Consider the following 21,988-nt stretch of genomic DNA (forward strand, 5'->3'; position numbering starts at 1 on the left):
TATTAACTATTATTTGTAAGCTAGAATTTTGTGAAGGTAGTCCTGTCTTGTTTATTCCTTTGTTGCTTGCTGAACAGCTCGCCCCCACCCCCACCCCCAGATAATTTGAAAGGCTCCAGGGCTGACTTTATGCTTACAGGTGAGAGAGGAAGGACCTTGCTGCTGTTCTTAGCCTGGCTCGAATTATGTCAGCAGATGACCATCAACACACGGCGTATCCAATTTTTCAGTTTACAGCATTTTGTTGAAGTGGTTGTTACAGGTCATGGGGCAGGGAGAGGGTGTGGGAGCTCGGGCACCTCTTTTTCACACCAGGCTGAACTGAGCCTGCACTGTTGATATTCTTAAATGAGTCAAGGAGATGCCAGCCTGGCAGGGGTCTTCCAGGCCCATATATTATTTGTGGTAGGGTCTGTTGGGTTCTGAGACCTTACCCTTCAGAGTCTAACCAAATTGAAGCTGTTCCTGGGAAATCACTGTTTTACCTCTGACTGGGGGTTGTCTGATTTAAACTGTTTAATGAGGAAGTCCAGGGTTGGGGGTGGAGAAGGGAGCACATAGAGACTAACTCCCCTGTGTTGAATTACAGTCTAGGCCTCTTCCACAGCCATTACCCATTTCTATGTCTCCTTGGTGCAGGGTCTAAGGCCCCTGACCTTGGGGTAATCAGGGATGGGGTGGGGGATGGTAGGGGAATAAGAAAAAAAGTGTTCATTTGCAGGAGGCTAAGTCTGCACTGTTTTGAAAAATCAAATTCAACAAATGTTCATCAAGCACCTTCCATATGTAAAGCTCCATGTTGGGTGCTGTGTGAGGCACCCCATGCTTCGTATGCTCATATACTTTCCTGGGAGAAACAAAGAGATAACCAAGGCTGTGGTGAGCGCAGGAAGAAGGCACAGGAAGTGGGAGCTCTCACACATGCTGTGCTGAGGGGTGGGGTGCAGCTGGGCCATTTGGTGCATATTATACACTCAGAGACTTCAAAAAATTTATATTTGTTTTATTGTGGTAAAAAACACATAACAGAATTTACCATCGGAACCACTTTTAAGTGCCCAGTTCTGTAGTGTTAAGTATATTCACATTGTTGTGAAACAGATCTCCAAACCTTTTTCGTCTTGAAAAATGAAAACTCCATGCCCTCCATTCCCACCGCACCCCCACCTCTGTCTAGAGCCCCTGGTAGCCACCATTCTAATTTGTTTCCATGACTGGCTCCTTTACCAGGCCAAGAAAGTGTAATCATACAGTATTTGTCTATTTGTTGTTGGCTTATTTCACTGAGCTTAATGTTCTTGAAGTTCATCCTTGTCATAGCACATCACAGGATTTCTCCCTGGAGGGGCAGGAATGGGCACAGTGCAGGTTTTCTGATCCAGCAGACCGGGTAAAGGAGGAGAGAGTCCTGGAGCCCTCTGTGGCTTTTCAGGCTTTTATTGGGATTTACCAGGTATATAGCAGGCAGGGGTGCTGGGGGGCCTGGAGGCTGGCAGGCCTCCCAGCCCCCAGCGAGTCTTCACGCTGTCTGGGTTTTCCGGCCTTCTCTGGTGGTTCTGCTTCTGCTTCTCTGTGTCTGCTTCCCTCAGCTTCTGCTGGCGTCCCCGCGACGCCACCCCAAAAAGCCCAGTCTCAGCCCAGGTGAATCCCATCTATGCATGCCCACACCCTACTCCAGGTGCCCGCCATCAGGCATGCATTCAGGACCACAGGGTTCCATCATCAATCCTAATGGCGGGAGGGCAGAAAAGCCTGATACTTTTCACCTTACCCTACACTCCCTTTTTATGGCTAAATAATATTCCACTGCATGTGTATACCACACCTTGTGTATCTGTTCACTGTCGATGGACATTTGGTGTGCTTCTATCTCATGGTTATTGTGAACAGTGTTGTTATGAACAGGTACACAAATATCTCTTCCAGACCCTACTTTTTATTCTTTTGGGTACATACCTAGGTGTGGAATTGCTGTATCATATGGCAATTCTGTTTTTAATTTTTGGAGGAAATGTCATACTATTTTCAGAGTCATTGTACCCTTTTATGTTATTACCAATAATGCCCAAGGGTTCCAATTTCTCCACATCTCCATCAGCAATTGTTATTTTATTTTTTTTCAGTAGTAGCCACTCCAACAAGACTGAGGTGATATCTCACTGTAGTTTGGCTTTGTGTTTCTCTGAAAATTAGTGATGTTGAACATCTTTTCATATACTTATTGGCCATTTGTATAACATATTGGAGAAATGTCTGTTCAAATCCTCTGTCCATTTTAAATCAACATCTAGGGACGTGTTTTTTTCTTTCTCCCATCCCTCGGCATTTGGCTTTGGCCTGCTTCTACAGAGGTAGACTGGCCACTTCGGCATCAGCAGAGGCTCAGGGCAACTGGGACTTTTCCCTTCAGGTGTCCCAAATGCAAGAGTTTCTTATCTCCATTAGCCATATAACCAAGACTACTTAACTCTGCCCTCTTCCTGCTGCTTTCAGTTTGTGATGATTTTACACAGATTGGCTACTGGGCGTATTAGCTTCTTATTGCTGCTGTAACAAATTACCACAAATGTAGTGACTTAAAAAAGCATTTACTCCTGGAGATCAGAGATCTAAGACGGATCCACAAGGCTCCATTCTGGATGCTCTGGGGTAAGAATCTGTTTCCTGGCCTTTTCCAGCTTTTAGAGGCCAACCTTGGGTTGGGGTCCCACCCTCCATCTGCAGAGCTGGCTACGTAGCATTTTCTCCCTCTGTGATGACATTGGCCCACCTGGATAATCTCCCCATCTTAAGATCCTTAGCTTAAGCACATTTGAATGTTTCTTTTGGCTTGTAAGATAATGTGTTCACAGGTTCCATGGTATTTTTCCATCTGCTTTTTCAAGGACAGTGGTTCGAGCAGTAGGTTGGTCTCTTATTCTCTGTCTTCCAGCTTCAGACTATACTCTGGGTTGGTAGAAATGGCATGCAGGAATTTATCTGCATGCAGGAATTTATCTCCATAAGTTCTGGAGTCTTGGCCTTGACCTGGCTGTGGATCCTGGGGCAAGCTTCTTGCTTTCTCTGAGCCTGTGTACCTGTGAAAGGAGATGCTTGGGCCATATGGTCTCCAGGGCCCTTCCGCGCTGCTGTGGCTGAGTCTGCTCCCCTTCCCCACCCAGCTTTCATTTGCCCTCTTATTTTCTCACATTGCTTTCTCCCATCAGTTCATGAAGAGACCAAGGCTGCCCCAGAAGGGCAGAAGAGAACAGGTATGTGATGCTTTGGGAAAATGCCCCCTGAGTGCCAGTAAAGGAGGATAGAAATCATAGAAACAAAGGGCTAAAGGCGCAGAGATATTGCCTGCCCCCCTTCTCCAGACCCCACATAAAGTATATTTGAAACAAACAAATGAAAATGTTATACGCCCTATAAGCCTAATTGGGTCATACATAACTTGTACAGTGATTTCATACGAAACTCCAATTATCCTTCTTTTCCAATTCAAGCCTAATAAGGTCAATTATTTGTAAACTGCCAGCAGGATGGAAGCTGTGTGTCTCAGTGGCCCATTAGGGTGGAACCCCATCTGTGTGGTGATTGATCTGGTCTGTTGCACCCAAGGAAGTGAGAGCGTCTTGCCGACTCTGGAGGTGGCATCCTGGGAGCAGACATCACAGGTGTCGTCTCTTCTCTCTGGGATGACTTAAGAATCCATCACTGGAGGCCAGTTGGCTTCCTCCAGGGGCTGGGGGAGTGGGGCCCAACTCCAGATGTCTTACATCACTCTTAGTCATTGCCAGCTCAAGACTATTGGCTGAAATAGCTAACCTCTAGTAAGCGTGCATTGGTATTAATGAGTCCTATTTGTCCTTATAACAGTTTATTATTCTCATTTTACTGATTAGCAGCCTGAGGATGAAAAGGAATTAGTTAACTTAGGAAAGATCACCCAGCTGAAAAAGTGGATTGTTGGAGTCAAATTGAGACCGAATTTTAAACTCACCTCCTTTATAGTGAGGCCCTTTGCTTCTCGGAGCTCTTCCCTTACTCAACTCATTGCCCTGGGAATGCGTGTGGGAGCCGTGGGCGTGGGGGTGGGGGAGGGAGGAGAGTCTCAGGCTGAGAGGGGGGCAGCCCCACCCTGTACTCCCTGGCAGAGGCCAGCCGAGTGCTTTGGAAAGCTAAACTGCCTGGAGCTGACCTCTGGGCCAATCCTGTGTTGGCTGCTGTCCTTTCAGGTCCAAATTTAGTTACACACTGAAAGAGCAAGGTCCCTGGCAGGCAAGCATTGCCGGAGACCGTGTGTGTGTGTGTGTGTGTGTGTGTGTGTGTGTGTGTGTGTGTGTCCATCCACGTGGGTGAATGTGTAGCTGTGGCCCCTCCTCCCCAGGGTTGCTGGTGGCAGAGTTGTACACACCTTTGTTTCCTACAGCCCTGCCCAGGGGGCCTGGATGTGGGTATCCAGGCCCATATTCAGACATGCTCAGCCTTTACCCTGAGCTGGGCTACAGTGGAAAGAGGCAGGAGCCCCCTCTCAGGGTCCTGTCTGAGCAGAGGGGGCCCCATCCACATGCAGTATGGGTCTAAAGAAAGGAGTGGCAAAGATCACGAGCCACACGGAGGGCAGGGGTGGTGCTCCGGGCCTCCATATCACATCAGGGAAATGGTGGACACACAGGTGTTTGTACATGTGTGCATTTGTGGGGGGTGCCCAGGTATGCATGTGTTTGAGAATGACCTTCCTGAATCCTTCTCCGAGGCAGGTGGCAGTTGCATTTCATTCCCCCATCACTGACGCCTCTTGCAGTTGTATGGTCGCTCATGATGTGGGCTCAGCAGGTGGGGGTTTCATGGCCATGCTCAGTGGAAATGTGCAGGAATATGGTGTGATGACACTCTGGGCAGGGTCTGTGTTGGGGCGCCCACAAAAACCTTCCTGGCTGAGCCCCAGGCCTTCTTCTGGTCATCAGCCTCTCCATGCCTCTCTGTCACTGCCACAGGTCCCGGGAACTCGGAGCCCTTTAATAACAACCTTAACATACAAACAATACTAATTAGTGACCACTAGTTACTGAGACCTTAGTTTGTGGCTGTTCCTTGATAAATGTTTTAAAATCCTTTTAGCAGCTCAGAGGCACCTAAGTCTGAGAGATGTTGAATAACTTTCCCAGGCTGACAGGGTTCCTAAGTGGCCACACAGGCTGTGAACTTTGGTCTCATGTCACTCCTGAGCTACACGTTAACCACTAGACTCAACTTTGCTGTCTTCTGGTGGCCATTATTCACTCCATTTCCTTGCATTCTGTCCCCCTAAATTCCAGTATATCCAGCTCCCCCTCCTTGCTTTCCCATTTTCCCCTTGCTGCCTTCATAGTCTAGCATCAGATCCGATTTGTCTTCTAGGTTATAACTTTCCTAATTATATGGGGACATAGTCACTTGCGAGTAACATAAATGGTGACAAAGTTAGCAGAGATCTGTACAGTTTTATAGCATTTTTATGGCCATAGTTTCTGCTCTGTGTCGTATAACTCTGCTCGAAACAAATCATGGAAGTGCCATTGACCTCTGACTTCTGCTTTTGGGCTCTTATGCATGGACTTTCCTAAATCTCCCTTCCATTTCTTTTTGACCAGCCTTTAGATGCAGTTGAGGCCTGGGGAAGAATCTGGGTGGATTGAGAGGTGACCTTGGCTCACATGGGGAGCTTGGTTTTCTGAGGAGCCCCAGTCAAGATGGCAACCATTTCCCAGACTCTGCCCCTCAGAAGCACACCCTTGTCCGATGTCCTTTCAGCCTTCCAAGCAGTGGAGGAACAGGGAAAGGGTCTGTGTCCAATACTACTGGCCTCAAAGGTGTCAGAAAAACCCATGCAGAAAGAAGAGAAAAGGCAGCATGTGGCTCAGGCAGGACAGGGAACAAATGCACGGGAAGAACAGAGTGTGAGTTTCCTGATTGTAAGTGGCTCCCCGGAAGAGCATGGAGTTAATATGCCAGAGAAGCTGGATTGTTTAGGACAGATAAATCAGCCTCATCTTGGGTCTTCTTGGATGGAGACCCTGTGCTTCCCTCTGCATTACTTTCATCGCTAGTATATAATGTCATTTGTCTTCTCACCTGAAATGATCAGGTCTCAGTAAAATCTCATTCCTTTGATCAAACGTTTCTTTTTATACCTGGTATCAGTATATCATGACCTGCCCTGGAGAGTCTCCTGGGGCCTAAAGCAGAACATTCGGACCAGACTGAACTGGGAAAAGACCAGGGATTGAGCTGACATTCTGATCACCCAGCTCTCCCAGCCACAGCCCTGATGCCTGATATTGAATGGTGCTTGCGAACACTCTGGATGTATTTGGACGTGCGTCTGGCTTTCCTCAATCGTGAAGGCATGTTTGTGTATGTGATGTGTGATTTATTTAATATTTAAAAACCATTTATGACCAGAATTCTTTGCATCCTTTTCTGGGCCTATGTCATGAGCCAAGGGCCAGCGCGGAGGCTGTGCAGGGAAGCACTTGTGCAGGGACAGGGCAGGTCCTGCCACAAATCTCCGCTCTGGGCTCATCTGAACTCGCTCCTTCCAGCTGTTCCTGAAGGGCAGCTTGGGTAGCTTACATTCCGGATGCCTTCCTGTCCAGCTTGCTCTTCCCAAGAAGGCAGCTTTCTCTCCCCCAGATTCCTCTCCTTCTGGAAGATTCTTTTAGGTGCTCTAAGGCCAACACTCATTCCCTCTCTGGCTTAGAAAATTATTTTTTTATTATGGTAGAATTTATATAATATAGAATTTACCATCTTCACTTATTTTTAAGTGTACAATTTAGTGGCATTAAGTATATTGGCATAGTTGTGTCGCCAACCCCACCATTTATCTTCAGAATGTTTTCATTTTCACAACTGAGACGCCATGCCCATTAAACACTAACTCTCATCCCTTCCCTTGACCACTCCCTGGCTCCAATATGCTTTCTGTCTCAATGGATATGGTGCCTCTAGGTATCTCATCTAAGTGAGGTTGTATGGTATTTGTTTTATGACTGGCTTAATTCACTTGGCATAATATACGAAAGATGCATCCATGGCTTAATTTGTGTCAGAATTTCCTTCCTTTTTATGACTAAATAATAGTCCTTTGTATGTCTAGACCACATGTTATTGATCCATCTATCTGTGGACACTTGAGCAATTTCTATCCTTTGATGACTGTGAATATGAAAACTGGTGTGCAATATCTGCTCAAGACCCTGCTTTCAAGTCTTTTGGTCATATACTTAGAAGTGGACTTTCTGGATCATATGATAGTTCTATGTTTAATGTCTTGAGGAGCCTTCATACTATTTTCCACAGCAGTTGCATCATTTCACAACATAGCACTAAGGCTCCATTTCTCCACATACTCACCACTACTTGTTATTTTTTTTTTAATTTTTTAAAAGATTTATTTATTTATTTATACAAGCACTGGGTACAGTCAGAAGCACGGGAAGGTGAGAGAATTCACCAGAGCCAGAGCGGGGAACAGAACAGGCAGACTGACAAAGTACACTGCTGAGGGGAGCAGCGGGCGCAGCAGGAGAGGTCTGCACGCCATGTGGGACCCTTGCCCTGTGGCTGGGGATCGAACCGACGCTGCAGGGGTGCGGGCAGCTTCGCAACCCAGTGCTCAAACGCTGCACCACCAGGGAGGCCCACCACTACTTGTTATTTTCTGATTTTTTGGTCATACTATCCTGATGGGTATGAAGAGCTCTCTCTGACTTTCGGGCCTTCTATGTAAACTATGTTAATCCTGGGATTAAACTCTAGGAATCCTTGGAAAACCCTAGAAAAGATGGTAGCAGCTGGACATTGTGATGCCCTTCCTGGCTGAGCAGCCCATAGGTGGAATTTGTCTTGTAAGCACAGGAAAGTTCAAGGCCTCCACCTAGGATTAGCTGACCACACCCTCTCAGACCACCTTTGTAGCCAAGAGCCCTGCTGGGGTCTCAGGGAGGGATGTCAGGCTGCATCAACTGTCTTTGAGGCCAATAGGGAGGAGATCCAGGTGGTGGGGAAGCTGATGGGGTAAGGCTAGTTGGGGAGGGGTGAGGGGAACAGGGAGATACCTGGAAACTAAGAGCTCTAGAACCCGAGTATCCGGGCTAGGAGGACCTCTTATGGTGTCTGGATGAGCCTCCTCGTGGAACAGAGGCAAGTGGCCTGCTGAGCTCACAGAACTCAGGGTGCTATAGCTGGGGCTGGTACTTAGCTCTCTTGACTTCTGACCTTCTTGTCTCACCGAATACCGGAAAGAGTCAAGACAGCTTCTCGTCTATATGGGGCTTAATATTTATCATGGAGTCACCGCCTCTGGGGACTTGCTTATTTTTTCATTGCCTTCTACCTTCTTGTCTGCCTGCTCTCTGGCAGAGGTTTTGTGGAGATTACTGAGATAAATGGCTTTGACGTTTCTAAGTGAAAGAAGCATATACTTTATAAAAAGCCTCATTACTAAGTGGCCTGTGAGTGTAGAGGAATAAGGTAATGCTGTTTCTTTTGACCTGCCTTCATGAGACGCAGAGACATCGGGAGTCGGACAGATAAGCTGTGTGTGGGTGTGTTTGTGTGTGTGTGTGTTATCTTTGTAGTGTATAAATACACACTAAGGACTGTTTCTTAAACATACACATAACGAAGCCCACTGATAATCAACGGATTTCAGAGCTTTTCACCTCCTGGAAACTAGGACACTCTTTTCAAGGATCTCTAGAATTCTCTATTCTGAATTCTCTGAATAGATTCACTTTTTCACAAATTGACGCTGTGGTGTTTGCTAGGAAGACAGAGCAATTTCTAAGAGGTGATTGCTTAACATGGAGGGTGTGCTTTGGGGAAATTTTTTTATTTTTTAAAATAAAAGTTTTTTTTTTCACTTCACTGGAAATGAGGTACCCAAGCTTTAGGCGCAAGCATCTTGGGGTGATTCTTATTCTGTAATACCTTATATCATCGAGGTAGTGCTTTCGAAGACATAACATAGCCTCTGTGATTGTGTTGATTGTGCAGATGAATACATCGAGGCCTGGAGGGGTTTATATCATAGGCACTTAGCAGCGTGGCTGGTGTCCTGAGCCATGGCCACGGGCCCCGGACCTGGGTTCTCATACCGCAAGGCTGTGTGGCAGGAGAGAGCCACTCCCCTCAGTTCTGCTCCAACTTCTTCATACAGCTTGTGGTTAAATGGATGGGATGGCATTTTTCAGCCCTGGGCCTTGAATCCTGAACCTTAACTCTGTCCTACCTGAGTCTGGGTGCCTTTCTGACCTGTGTACACACCTGGCCAGACATCCTGAGTTGATATTAAGTGGAATTGTTAAAAATTCAGAGGACAGGAGGGAAGAAAGGATTCTGCACATGGTCTTGGCTCATTTTTGAATCAGCCATTTCACTTTTTCCTTCAACTGGACACTTTTGTCAACAGAGAGCCACAGCTGGAGACGCAAGGGCACACATTCTTCTTTGGCTGGAGTTTGGTTTGAGTCAGCAGAGGGCTACGTGGGGGTGCATGCTGAGTTTTCACCATGCTTCTTGTTTCTCTGCAGCTGCGGGCGGATACTTGTACTTTCCTGCAGCTCTGGGGGTGGGGACGAAGGGCCTCCAGGCTGGTCAGGATGATGGGCAGGTATTTTGCCAGGTGGTTTTGTGTGTCCTCAGAATGGAACTGTCAGCAGCTAGACAAAAATCTGAATCAGGGTTGGCCACAGTAATATTGGAAGTATACTTAAACAATAAGACAAAACCAGAGCCTTTTTTCCTTCTGACCACCAAAGAAGTATTTATTGCACAGAATGTGGAAAATGTAATAATAAAAAAATGAGGTGTACATATAAGGTTCTTGCCCTCATGCACTGTTCCAAGAGTTTTACATTCACTAACTCACCCACCATGAGGGTGAGCCTCAGTGACAGTCACACAGCAACTGGCGGAGCTGGAATTGGCATCTTGCCTGCCTGGTTACAGGTCCACAGGCCTGAGTGCTAGGCTCATCTGCCGTTCTGGAAATGAGTGAACTTGGCACCTAAAGATAACTACAGGTAATACTTTTGTTTTCTTTTCCTCTTCCTTCTGTGAAAAAGCCTCTTAGAAGTTGAGAGCAGGTAGTTTTTTTGTGCCCTGTTCTGTTGCTTAATGTGTTGCGAACTTTTTTCTACATTATTTTTCGAAAACATCGTGTTTGCGGCTTCCTAAAATTCTGTCATGTGGATGTACACTGATTTATCAATGGTGATGGGTGTTTTAGTTCAAACATTCCCAGCGGTAGGCTCTTGGGTGTTTCTAATTTGGGATTGGTATTATTTATTCTGATGAATACCCAGGTAGATTGCTTTGCCAGAGACGGATTAGAATAGCTTCTGAGAAGAGTGGTGGAATGTTTGAGCTTCGTAAAGACTCTTGGTGAGAGTGCTAAATCGCCCTCCTGACAGGGCTTGTTAGCCCACACTCCCCTCTGGCGAGGTGGGAGAGGCGCTGGTCAGGGGTTTGGAGTCCAGCCTCACTGGTGGAACTGGAAGAGCCCTGAGCTTGGCTCGTCTGTCTTACCCACAGACCAGAAACTCTTGGCCCGAGGGTCCTCGTCTTGTGGGCTCTGACTCTGCCCCTCCACCAAGCCAAACCTCCGGCCGTGTGACTGGGCATGAAATGCAGCTAGGGAAGTTACTGCTGGCACCCAAAGTCGCCCACTTTAGGGGATGACAGTGAGCAGACCGGGTATTAGCCCAGTCTGCCATCCTGTCACCCCAACCTCCCAGACACTGAGAAGGAGAGAGGTTGGGGTCACTGAGTATATTAAAGGTTGTGCTCCCCAGACAGCTCTGCCTCCTGTGTCCCGGGTCTAGTGATTGGGAAGGTGCAGTTGCTCTATTTCTGTTTTCCTACCAATAATGGAGGCCGGGGTGGGGGGGGGAGGGGCACAAAGAATTATGGGGCCAGAAGTCTAAGGAATTAATACAATGGGAAAAAAGTCACAGGACAATTACATTTTGAGTTGTGCACTCACTCATTCTTTCAATGCATTTTTATTGCACACACACCATACTCCAGGCTGTTCTGGGCTCTGGGGAATATAGCAGTGAACAAAATAGACAAAGGCGCCTGTTTCCTGGGGCATCCCATCTGGTGGGGAAGAAGAAACAAATATTCACTTAACATATAATAATGAACACATGCAACATATGACAAACACACTAATCTAAAACAGTCAAATAGCAACATCTCCGCAAGCTTCTGTATAGAAATCTGGGAAGGCTAAATAAAACGCCTGCAGAGAAACTTCCATCCGGCCAATGAGTTTTGGGCACCTACTAAGTGACAGCCACAGTGCTGGGATTTTTGAAGCCCACAAACCTGGTCCCCCTCTCGGAGAGCCTAGGTATTGTTGAAGAATAAGACAAGGGCCTGGTTATTAGAATATCCTTAGCTGAAGCAAAGGAGGTAGTGAGTCAGTGTTTGCCCCCATCAGAGTTGTGCCAGGCCACTGGGGGGCTCTTTCTGCACCCCCTGCCTGGCCCCAGACATCAGTAACCATAGGGACTTCCATTTTCATAGGTGGGTATATCTGACTTCATTCCAGTTCAGATCTGTTTTTTTCACTACAAAAGCTACACTTGTGTGACACTTAAAAAGGTGGTGTGGAGATTTTCAATAAACAAATTAACCTGCAATTAGGTCCTATAATTTAGGTATACACCATGACCAGGCAATGATAGGTATCTCAGTTCAAATAACAGGTTGTAAATTCTCTCTTCTTGTTTAGAACTAAGTGGAGGAAGTAGTTTATCATTATTGCAATGTATTTATTTGGAGAGTGTGGTTTAGTGTGTACATTTATCTGTTTGTTTTCGGTCTGTTTTTTCTTCCTTATGCTTTCTGATGTCAGTAGGACCGTGAGTGCCATGGGGAAGGGGCATTATGATTAGGGTTCTCTAGCCAAGATAAAATTGTCCTCCTGTCCTGTCCCTGCAGATAGAGTCCCATTTGCTTCCAGGGGGAGATCCTCCAGGCATACCTTTCCTCTCGTTTCTGCCTTTTCACTAGCTGCTCTATGAACAGACAAAAGGCTTCATTGACTGGATGACTAGAAAGTGTGAACACTGGTAGTTTTATATTCTTCCGTTGGCTTGAGTTTCTGAAAGTTCTCTGCTTTTGCCCCAGATCATCAGAGAGGTGGGGTGTAAAATAGCAAAGAGCCTATTTAATTTATGGCAGTGCTTGATCTGAGCTGGGGGACATGGCCCCACGTGTCCCTGGTCCTTCACTGTCCTTTGACTTTGGAGCAAATTTATCTATAATTTGTGCCCATTCTAAGCAGCCCCTTCCTTCTCCCAGGACCTGTGTTCATGGCAGGGTGAGGGAAGAGGAAAAAGAGAACGTAAGAAAATACTATTGAAAAGAGTGTGAAAATAGCTCAGGTAAAGGAGAAGCAGAGGTAAGCACCATGGTCAGTGTGTTGTGAAAACCTTTGGCTGCTTGCTCTTGAGGGGAGAGTGCCCATGTCCCACGTGTTTTTAGGCCAAATCTGGGTGGGGGAAGTGTCAGCTTCCTAGGTTAGCTTCTTATTCATTTTCCAAGAGTATTAGGCACTGCAAGAGGACTTTTCTTTGTTCTGTCTGCGTTGTTTGTTTGGTCATAGAATCTCTTATGCTTGAAAACGTATCATTTTGCATAGGGTAGTCACTTCCCAATCGGAAAGTCCACCCACCCATCAGTATCTGAGTCAGTTGTTGATTGCTTAAAAAAAAAAACTTCCCCAAATTAGAATTAAGTGCTCTTTTAGTACTTTTTCCCATTTCTCACATCTCCTTCCTTTTTATTCTATTTCCACGATGATGTCCTCTTAATATACCTGAGCTGCCCAATATGGTAGCTACTAGCTACATGTAACTATTTAAATGTAAATTAATTTAAATTAAATGAAAGTTAAAATGTTTCTCACTTGCACTTACTGCATTTCAAGTGCTAGCCACAGTCACTGGTGGCTACCATACTGGACACCCCCAAATTACAGAATATCTTTACCTCTTTAGAGGTTCTGTTGGGTAGTACTGCTGTAGAACGTGTATGTCTGTCAAAATTCAGATCTACAGCAGACACTGCAGCAGCCATTTTTTAAAGATTTATTTATTTAAGCATACAAGAGCTGGGGTACAGGCCAGAGGTGGGGGGGGGGCGGTGAGAGGGTTCACCACAGACAGAGTGGAGAACAGAACAGGCCGATTGACCAAAGTACACTGCTGAGGGGAGCAGCGGGCGAGACAGGAGAGGTCTGCTGCGCCATGTGGGTTGCTCTCTGGCTGGCCAGGAATTGAACTCATGCTGTAGAGGCTACGGATTGCCTCATAGGTTATGTCTTAACCCTTGCGCCACCAGAGAGGCCCTGCAGCGGCCATTTTAAGAGGAAGGACACTTAAGGAATCTAAGGACTTACAAAGCAATTGGAAGGGTTGGGGAAGAAGGCTGCAGGTTAGGAATGACTCCTAGAACAACGTAGCAGGACTGACCTGCTGAGACAACTGGGACTCTGGTATAATTAGGAAGCTAGGGAATCTGGAGGCCACTGTGCCCAGAGCTGGCTCCAGGATTACACCACAGTATCCATGTTCCAGGGATCAGGAAATCATTGCCAGAACCTTACTGGGCCTGTAGCAGTAAAATAGATACTCTCCGCCTGACTTATTTGCAATTCAGTTCTTGAGTTGCGAACCCCATTGTTGCATCAGGAAGTCTAGCTGCAAAGGAGATTTGAGAATTGAGGTTTTTAGCCATCTGTCTTCTGCAGGGCAGGAAGGCAGGTTGGAAGAGCTGTTAAGTCAGGACCACACTTGCCACATGGTGCTAAGCCAGACGTCATCCAGAGAATCTCTGCTGGGCTTGAGATGGACAGGGCCTCTGGTTATCTTTGAAGACCAAGATACCAGATAACCCCTTTTCAAGCTTCTCAGCTGTCTTGGTAACGTACTAGATAGAGAAGATGAATGGCCTCCTACTTTCTAGTCATTGGCCTTTCATGGACAGAGTGAGCATGGATTCTGTTTCAGGTTGACTGCAACTCTTAAAGGGTATGTAGGTCCCTTGTCACTATGGTGAGATGAGGGACAGCAAGAATCAAATGGACTTCTGCAAAGATCTTGGGTGACTCCCTGGCCTGAGAAGCATTTTCTTTGCACTACAGAGATTGCTAAGTGAGAGGATGGTCAGGTCTTTAGGAGGAAATGCATTTATAGTTCTCTTCTTTCTAGGTGTGAACTGCTGCTTCTTGATCTCCATAAATCATTCTTAGTTGCATTCGTGTGTACAAAGACTGGTCATTAACAGGGACCTCCATGTACTAAGCCCAGAGAGAGAGCCCCTGCTGTCAAAGCAGGCTTGCTGGCCTGTGCCTTTTTCCATATACATGATGACTGGGCATCCCTTTATGTTGCCAGGGTCTTTGGCACCTTTATCCAGCATAGTGTGGAGCTGGGGGAGGTGGAACACACTGGCAGCCAGTGTTCGATTTCTGATTATTTAGTTTGGGGATCAGGGGAGGGGGTTTGAGAAAGAATCATTTAAACCCAAACCAGAAGTGCGAGAAAGAATCACCAAGCAGAGAGTAGAGGGAATAACATTCCAAGTACATGCAAAGGCACTGTGGCAGATAGTAGCTGAGCTTGTGTGAGTTGAAATGAGGCATGTATGTCAGGATTCCATTTGACCAGGTAGAGAGAGGGATGAGATGAGCTCAGAGAAGTGGACCAGGGCCAGCCTAGCAGGCTTCATAAGCCACGACAGAGTCGGATCTTGAAGAGATTTAACTAGGAGAATGATAGGGCCTGGTTTATGATTTGCATTTCTAAAAGGTCACTGTGGCTGCTGCATGGAGATTCGATTGGGGGTGGCCAAGACACGTGAAGAAATGTCTGGGGTCTACTGCCACATTCTGGGCAAAAAGTGGGCCATGGCCTGGACTGGGGTAGTGGCGTGGGAGCTGGAAATCATTGCCCACAATCACTCTGCTCAGAAATTCTCCCCCACTATCACCTTGGACACAGGTGGACTGCCCCCCAGTGTTTGTAACATTCATCTGCTGTCCACCTTGACGTTACCATGATGTCACTTTGATTACAGTCATTAGAAAATAGAGGTTGAGCATCTCCTGGGGTGGGGTCCTGGATCAGGTGCATGGTTGGAGATGGATTAAAGACGAAAAGTCGTCTTTATTGTCACTGAACAGTTACCAGGTCCTCAGTTTCATACCTCATGCATGGGACCCCCTGACTTGCATTTTTCACTTGGGCCCTCACAGAGTAGATTGGCATGACCGTTCTCAGAAGTCATCCTGGGTCCTCAGAGAGGCAGCAGCTCCTGGTGCAGGAGGAGGGGACTGCTGATGTTTTGGGGGGCACTGGGCCATTGGACAAATGGAAGCCATTTTCTTATGCACGTGGAAGCAGTCGATACCCTGGGCATCCACCTGTTTCCACGTGGCCTGAACTGCTAAGTGCTGCTCTGGGGCTTTTTCAGAGACAAGAGCATCAGTGGAAACATCTAGTGAGGCAGGAGCCAGAGCAGACTTAAACGGTGGCATCTTTTCAGCTGGCAGCCAGGAGACAGAGCTTTGAATCAGCTTTATAATTTGAAAATTGGTCTCTCTGCATTGGGTGGTTATTTTATGCTAACAAAAGCCACTGGGGACACAATGCTGCTGCCCATCCTCCATGGCACTGTTCTCGATTCAAAAATGTTGAGTCTGAGGTGGAGGTTTTCCCTCCCTGGGATTCCTGGACAGTCAGCCCCCTTATTGGGGAGGATCTGGAGGTACCTAGAAAGCTTAGGTCTGAGAGGGGATCCCCCCTGCAGGTGGAGGGATTGCTTGGAGAAGAGGCGGTGAAGTCTTACCCCTAAGGGGCCACCTAGGTCTCACTTGCATGGCCCTGTGTTTGCTGTGGCAGTGACCTGAGTCATGTCTCAGGGCCCTGCAAGTTCCACGCTGTCAGGACCCAAATCTGAAGGTTGTTTTCTTGTCCTCTGGCTGGGGAGATTGATAATCCATTTTTCTTCATGGGCTTCTTTTGTGTGTGTTTCCTCCAGATGGTGTGCTCCAGAGAGGTCCTTGTGCTCAGGGAATTGTTCACAATATAAATAAGGTCATCCAGCGTGGGGTGCTCAGAAGTCAGCAAGATGTGGCTCCGTGGGGCCCAGCCATCTTGCTTATGGAAGCCTTGGGCTCCATGCCTCAGGGCGCCTGGGCCATGCCCACACAGCCTTTCCAAGGCCAAGCATGCATTCCTGCGCTTGGTGCTTCCTCCTGCTTCCCAAGGATTGTCCAGAAACTCCCAGGATTGCTTGGTTTTGGGGATATTGGGGATTAAGGAGGAAGATAAGAGGTTGAAGACAATTATCTCCTGGCAGCTCTGCAATGCTAAGGGCTTGTGAGCAGAGAATTGGGGTCTGGGGTAATGGATGGTGATGGGGACATAGCTGCATTTGTGTATGTAGGGTAGAGGGGAAGTTAGTCCAGAAACTAAAACAGTCTTCGAGTGATGTCAGTGCCAATAGGGAGTCTTGGATGGAGAGGCTGTGTACCACCGATGGCGGGCACAGGGTGAAAGTCCCAGCCTGCTCTGGCGAATACAGCAAGACAGAGAGATTAGGCTACTCTGGACTCAGTCTCTCTAGTGAGTAGAAACAGGGACACTCTCCTCTTTCATTCACCCCAGAGCTACCCAGGAGCTACTAAAGGGGCTGCTGGTGAGTGGATGCCATCCCGTGAAGACCATATTAAACACAAAGGGCGTCCTTGGGGTCAGAAATGCAGCCCCTTCACCCCAGGGCCCATCAACCCAGTGGGAGTCATGTGGTTTGCTGAGGGCCAAGTGTGTGAGCACACACGTTTGTGCGCGTGTGGAGTGTGTGTGTGAGATCTCCGGAGGAGGAGTAGTGCCTAGCAGTCAACCGAGAGTCCTGCCCTTGCTGCAGAAATCGTCCATTGTCTTCCTGTGACCTTTAATGAGTCAGCGCTCCTTTGTTTTCTTATGTGTTAAATGGAGATCCTCATGCTTGCTGGTTGTTAAAAACCATTCTTAGGCTTCAGGCGCTTTTACTATTTGAAAACCTCTCTTCTATTTTTTTTCCTCCGGGGTCTTAGAAAAGATTTATTGGGGTCTGCTTTATGCTTAGGACCCAGGGTGTGGCAGCTGCCTGGAACAGCTGGGCTAGGGGAAAGGAAGGAAGGTCAAGGGGTTATATGGTGAGCCCAGAGTCAGAGTCACTGTTGGGAATAGCACCTTGCATTGACTAGAGCAAAGAGGCAATTTTCTAGGTCCAGGGAGTGGGGGTGGGGCTCTAATGCCACAGGGACCAGATGGCCAGAGTGCAGGAGGCAACTGTCAGGGGACAGGAGGGCAGTAGACCAGTGGACTAGAGCAGACCTGGTGTGCTCCTTCTGGTGTCACGCAGGGGTGTTAAATATGAGGTTGCTGGGATGCCCTTCCCTACCCTTTGTGCCCATGGCAGGCATCACTAATCTATCCTGATACACTTTCCTGTTGTACCCTGAGAAATCTCAGACTCTTTTAAGCACAGCATTTTGGACAGTGATGTCAAGCGGTGGCATGAGAGTGGAAACTTAATTGTCTGTCACTGGTGTGGTGATGGGAGGGTGTAGACTTTGGAATCTGGCAGAGATGGCAGTCCAGCCAGTACAAGCTTTGTGGCATTAGCATATCAGGAAGGTCATTTTTGGTTGTAAGGAACAAAAACCTAGTTTGAATTAGCTTAAGCTAACTTAAGTACTGGAGAGCTCAGGTTAGGGTTGTTACCAGGCAGGTGTGGATGCAGGAGCCCCAGGGGTTGTTACTGTACATCTCTGAGACGGCCTCTCAGGGTGCAAATACCCTGTCTGGCTAAGCTGAGTCATGTGCTTATCTCTGAGCTGGGCACTGTTGTGGGGGGCAGCAGGTCTAGGGTTGGGGGTTCAGGATAGCAGGTCACGTGGGAGCAGAAGTTATCTTGAAAGTCAAATGCAGCAGGATCAGCTCAAGACAAGAGTTGGGAGCAGTGGCTAGGTGAGGTGCCAAGTGTTCACCTGCATGCTAATGAGTTTGCAGGAGGACAGAGAAGGGATTCCAGGTGGTAGTTTGTTCTGGGGCCAGCAGCTACCCTGGAAGAACTCTGTACACTGAGCTGAAAAGAGGGTCATGAGGAGAAAGGGGTGGCTCAGAAGTGAACCTTGTCTGGCCCCTGCAGCCAGTCTCCTGGGAGACTGATGTGGCGACCAACTTGGCACCTAGAGCATCACCCCAATCTCTGTATGTCCTCTCAATCCTGCTGCACCTGACTGACAAGTCTCAAGGTCACATACCTGTTCTAGGGTGTTTAAGGTTAATTCCAGGCTGTGCTACTCACTTGGCAACCCCTGTGGGGTTCTGGTGAGACATTCAGCCTACTGAGGTGTGCCCACCAACTATGCTCAGTGCTTAGTGGCACAGTCTTAAAGCCTCATTTGCCTTTAAACCAGAGCAGTGGAGATGCTCCTATTCTGGATTTCACTATTTCCCAGCGTTCTTCAACCTCTGCCACACACAACACCCTTTCCTAGATGTGAAATGATATATATCACATGCCCCCCAAACAAAGTGACTTACAACAGCAAACACCTGCTATTGCCCACAATTTCTGTGAGTTGGGAATTCAGGATGGGTTTGGCTGGGCTATTCTGTCTTGTAGTCTCTCGTGAGTTCGCGTCAGATGGTGACAGGCAGCTGTGGGCTGGCTGGGAATCTCTGCACTGGTCTCTCTGTGTCAGCCAGTTGGGCTTCCTTACAGCATGGCAGCCTTGGGCCTATCAGCTGCCTCACAAGGGGACTGGCTTCCCACACAGCAAGCAGCTGAGAGAGGCAGGTGGCACAGCATTGTCTTTTTTGACCTTGGAAGTCACAAACTGTCAATTCTGCTGTACTTTATTGGTTGAAATAGTCAAAAAGGTCAACCGTATTTTAGGGGGAGGGGCCATAGATCTTCTTTCTCAATGGGAGAATCTCAAAGGGTTTGCTGCCATGACTAAAACCATCACAGCCCCCGCCACCCCCCATCCCCCTACCCCCCACCCCCCTGTCCAGCCAACACTCAGTGCCCAGATGGATTTGATCCAGGCACACCTGGATATGTACTTAGTTTGGTGAGTTTGGTCCAACCTTTTTATTTTATTATACTTGATTTTATTTTTATTTTTATCTCAGGTCCAGAGGTTTCAGTGGATTGTACTCTTCAATTCACTGTACATTTGTTGTCATTGTTGCCGTGGCTCATTCGTTCATTCCTCCTTTTAATCCCATATCTTATTCTCATTTTCCCTCTCACCTTCCTTAGACAACCATTCCATTCTATTTGATGAATATCTTTTGTGTTCTTATAAATATGTATTTTTTATTTAAAGATTTATTTATGCATACAAGAACTGGGATTAGGGCCATAGGTGTGTGTGTGGGGGGATGAGAGGATTCACCAGAGACAGAGTGGGGAACAGAACAGGCAGATTGACTGATATACACTGCTGAGGGGAGCAGCGGGCGAGACAGGGGAGGTCTGCTGCACCATGTGGGTCAGTTCCCTGGCTGGGGATTGAACTCAGGCTACAGTGGTGATAGCATGATAGTGCTGAGACTTAACCCCTGTGCTACCAGGGAGGCTCCATAAATATATATTTTAATATCCATATATTGATTGGATATTTATCTTTTTCTGCACCTTCCTTTCCCACTAGCACCACGTTTCTAAGGTCCACATATGTTATCATGTATGCATCTCATGTCTGGTCCACCTAAAATGAAGTGATGAGACCAGAGAGGCTGAGTGACATAGCCAGAGTCACACAGGCGAACGAGGCTGAACTAGCATGGACTTCCTTATTTTTTAGCATGCATAATAATATTTCCATGTGCCACTTGCCAGGACCCTGCAATACTTCAAAATAATAAAAAAAAAAAAAATGCAATTCTCGGATCCAGGGTGTATCACAAGTTCTCCTGCTTTCTCCCTGCTGACCCTTGTCCCCTGTCCTCTCCTCCTGCAGGTTCCAACTATGGGAGCCCACGCCCAGCTCATGCCAACATGAATGCCAATGCAGCTGCGGGGCTTGCCCCCGAGCACATCCCCACGCCGGGGGCGGCCCTGTCCTGGCAGGCAGCCATCGATGCGGCCCGGCAGGCCAAGCTCATGGGCAGCGCTGGCAACGCAACTGTGTCCACGGTCAGCTCCACGCAGCGCAAGCGGCAGCAGTATGGGAAGCCCAAGAAGCAGGGCAGCACAGCCGCCACACGCCCGCCCCGGGCCCTGCTCTGCCTGACTCTGAAGAACCCCATCCGGAGGGCGTGCATCAGCATCGTCGAATGGAAATATCCTTTGTGCTCTCAGCTGGGCAGGGTGCCCTTGGGAGCCCCCAAGGGGTTGCCCCCCAGCCGGGCTGTGCTGATAGAGCTGGGCCTACAGAGTGGTGCTCAGATCGATTGCCTCTGCAACCCTAGGGCACTTAAAACACCAGTTCCAGGCCCCGTCCCAGACTTGATGAATCAGAATCTCTGGGGATGGGGGTTCAGGAATATGCTTGTATAACAAGTTCTGCAGGTGTTGCCTTGGTTTGTTTTTCATATCATAAGCAGCATTTGAGAAAATGAGCTTAAGAGGTTATAAAATATCATCTCACCCAGCTGAGTTTGCCCCGAGACCCACTGGTATATTGGGTTAATAGTGATCATGTGTTATTATGTCACAACTTCTTTCCCTCCCCTGCCATGGCGCTGGCATAGTTCATAGCCTCCCCGTCTCTAGAGTGAAGGAGCCAGGAGATGCACAAGGGTGGTGGTCAGGGGACCAGGCTCTTGGGTCTGGGCCTAGGAGCAGTGTTTCTCAACCTCAGATGCACATTGATGTCTCTGGAAAGTTCTAACACACCACAGTTCCACGCAGGTGCATTTTAAAACTCTCCATGCAATTCTCATGTGCAACCAAAGTGGGGAACACCAGCCTAGAGTTTGAAACACAGATCCACTTTGTATAGAAACCAGTGAGGGGGTTCTCATTTTGAAAGGTCAGACTCCCTGTAGAATTACATGCCCCTTCACATTGTAGGGTATAGGGTAAGTGAAAAAGTGTCAGGCTTTTCTGCCCTCCCGCCATTAGGATAGATGATGGATCCTTGCAGTCCTGAATGCATGCCTGATGGCGGCCACCTGGAGTACGGTGTGGGCATGCGTAAGTGGGTACACCTGGGTTGAGAGACTGGGCTCATAAGGGTGGCATTATGGGGATGCCAGCAGAACAAATGGAGAGAAGCAGAATCACGAGAGCAGCAGAGAACAAGGCCACTACAGAACGCCAGAGAGCCCAGGTAGAGTGAAAACTTGCTGGGGGCTGGGAGGCCTGCCAGCCTCCCGGCCCCCCAGCACCCCTGCCTGCCATGTACCTAGTAAATCCCAATAAAAGCCTGAAAAGCCACCAAGGGCTCTAGAACTTCTCCTTTACCCTGTCTGCTCGATCATAGAGATCCTGCACTGTGCCCCTCCTGCCCTTGCATAGGGATTATGGTGCTGGAGGTGGCAAGGCCCTTAAAGATCAGTAGGCTTGCCCGGGACTCTCCCCAGTTTTGACACTGAGCTCCACAGGCATGATTTTTCAGGGTCATGTAGTCAGAGATGGTCAGGACTCATGCCTGGTGCTGGATGTTGGGCATTTGAAGTAAAGATTTATTCAGGGGGACAACCAAGTCTCCCACAGTTTGGGATGGAAGTGTTCAGTTGCATTCAGAGTTTCTATGGGAAGATTTAAGTCTCCAGTGGTGGCTGGAAGGTAAAAGAAGCTGACTTGGGGAGAGAAGAAAGTTTGTGTTCAGCAAAAGATGTTCAAATGTTGGTTCTTTAGATGTTAAGCCCCTCAATTTAAAAGTAACTTGAAGAGAGTGAGCTCAAGCCAGCGGCAGCCCCAGAGCTGCCCAGTC

General features: G+C 47.8%; 1 protein-coding gene across 1 annotated transcript in view; it reads left to right on the forward strand.

Annotated features, from left to right (window-relative positions):
* Window positions 1-21,988, forward strand: part of CACNA1C (calcium voltage-gated channel subunit alpha1 C) — a gene marked incomplete at both ends in the record, with an annotated part of 632,466 nt that overhangs the window by 107,163 nt on the left and 503,315 nt on the right. The window contains one exon of the mRNA XM_084255863.1: window positions 20,069-20,399. Within this exon, the coding sequence (XP_084111989.1) occupies window positions 20,069-20,399 (331 nt within the window). The remainder of the gene's footprint in view (window positions 1-20,068; window positions 20,400-21,988) is intronic.

This window comes from Talpa europaea (genome assembly GCF_964194135.1).
Source record: "Talpa europaea genome assembly, chromosome: 15".
NCBI lineage: Eukaryota > Metazoa > Chordata > Mammalia > Eulipotyphla > Talpidae > Talpa > Talpa europaea.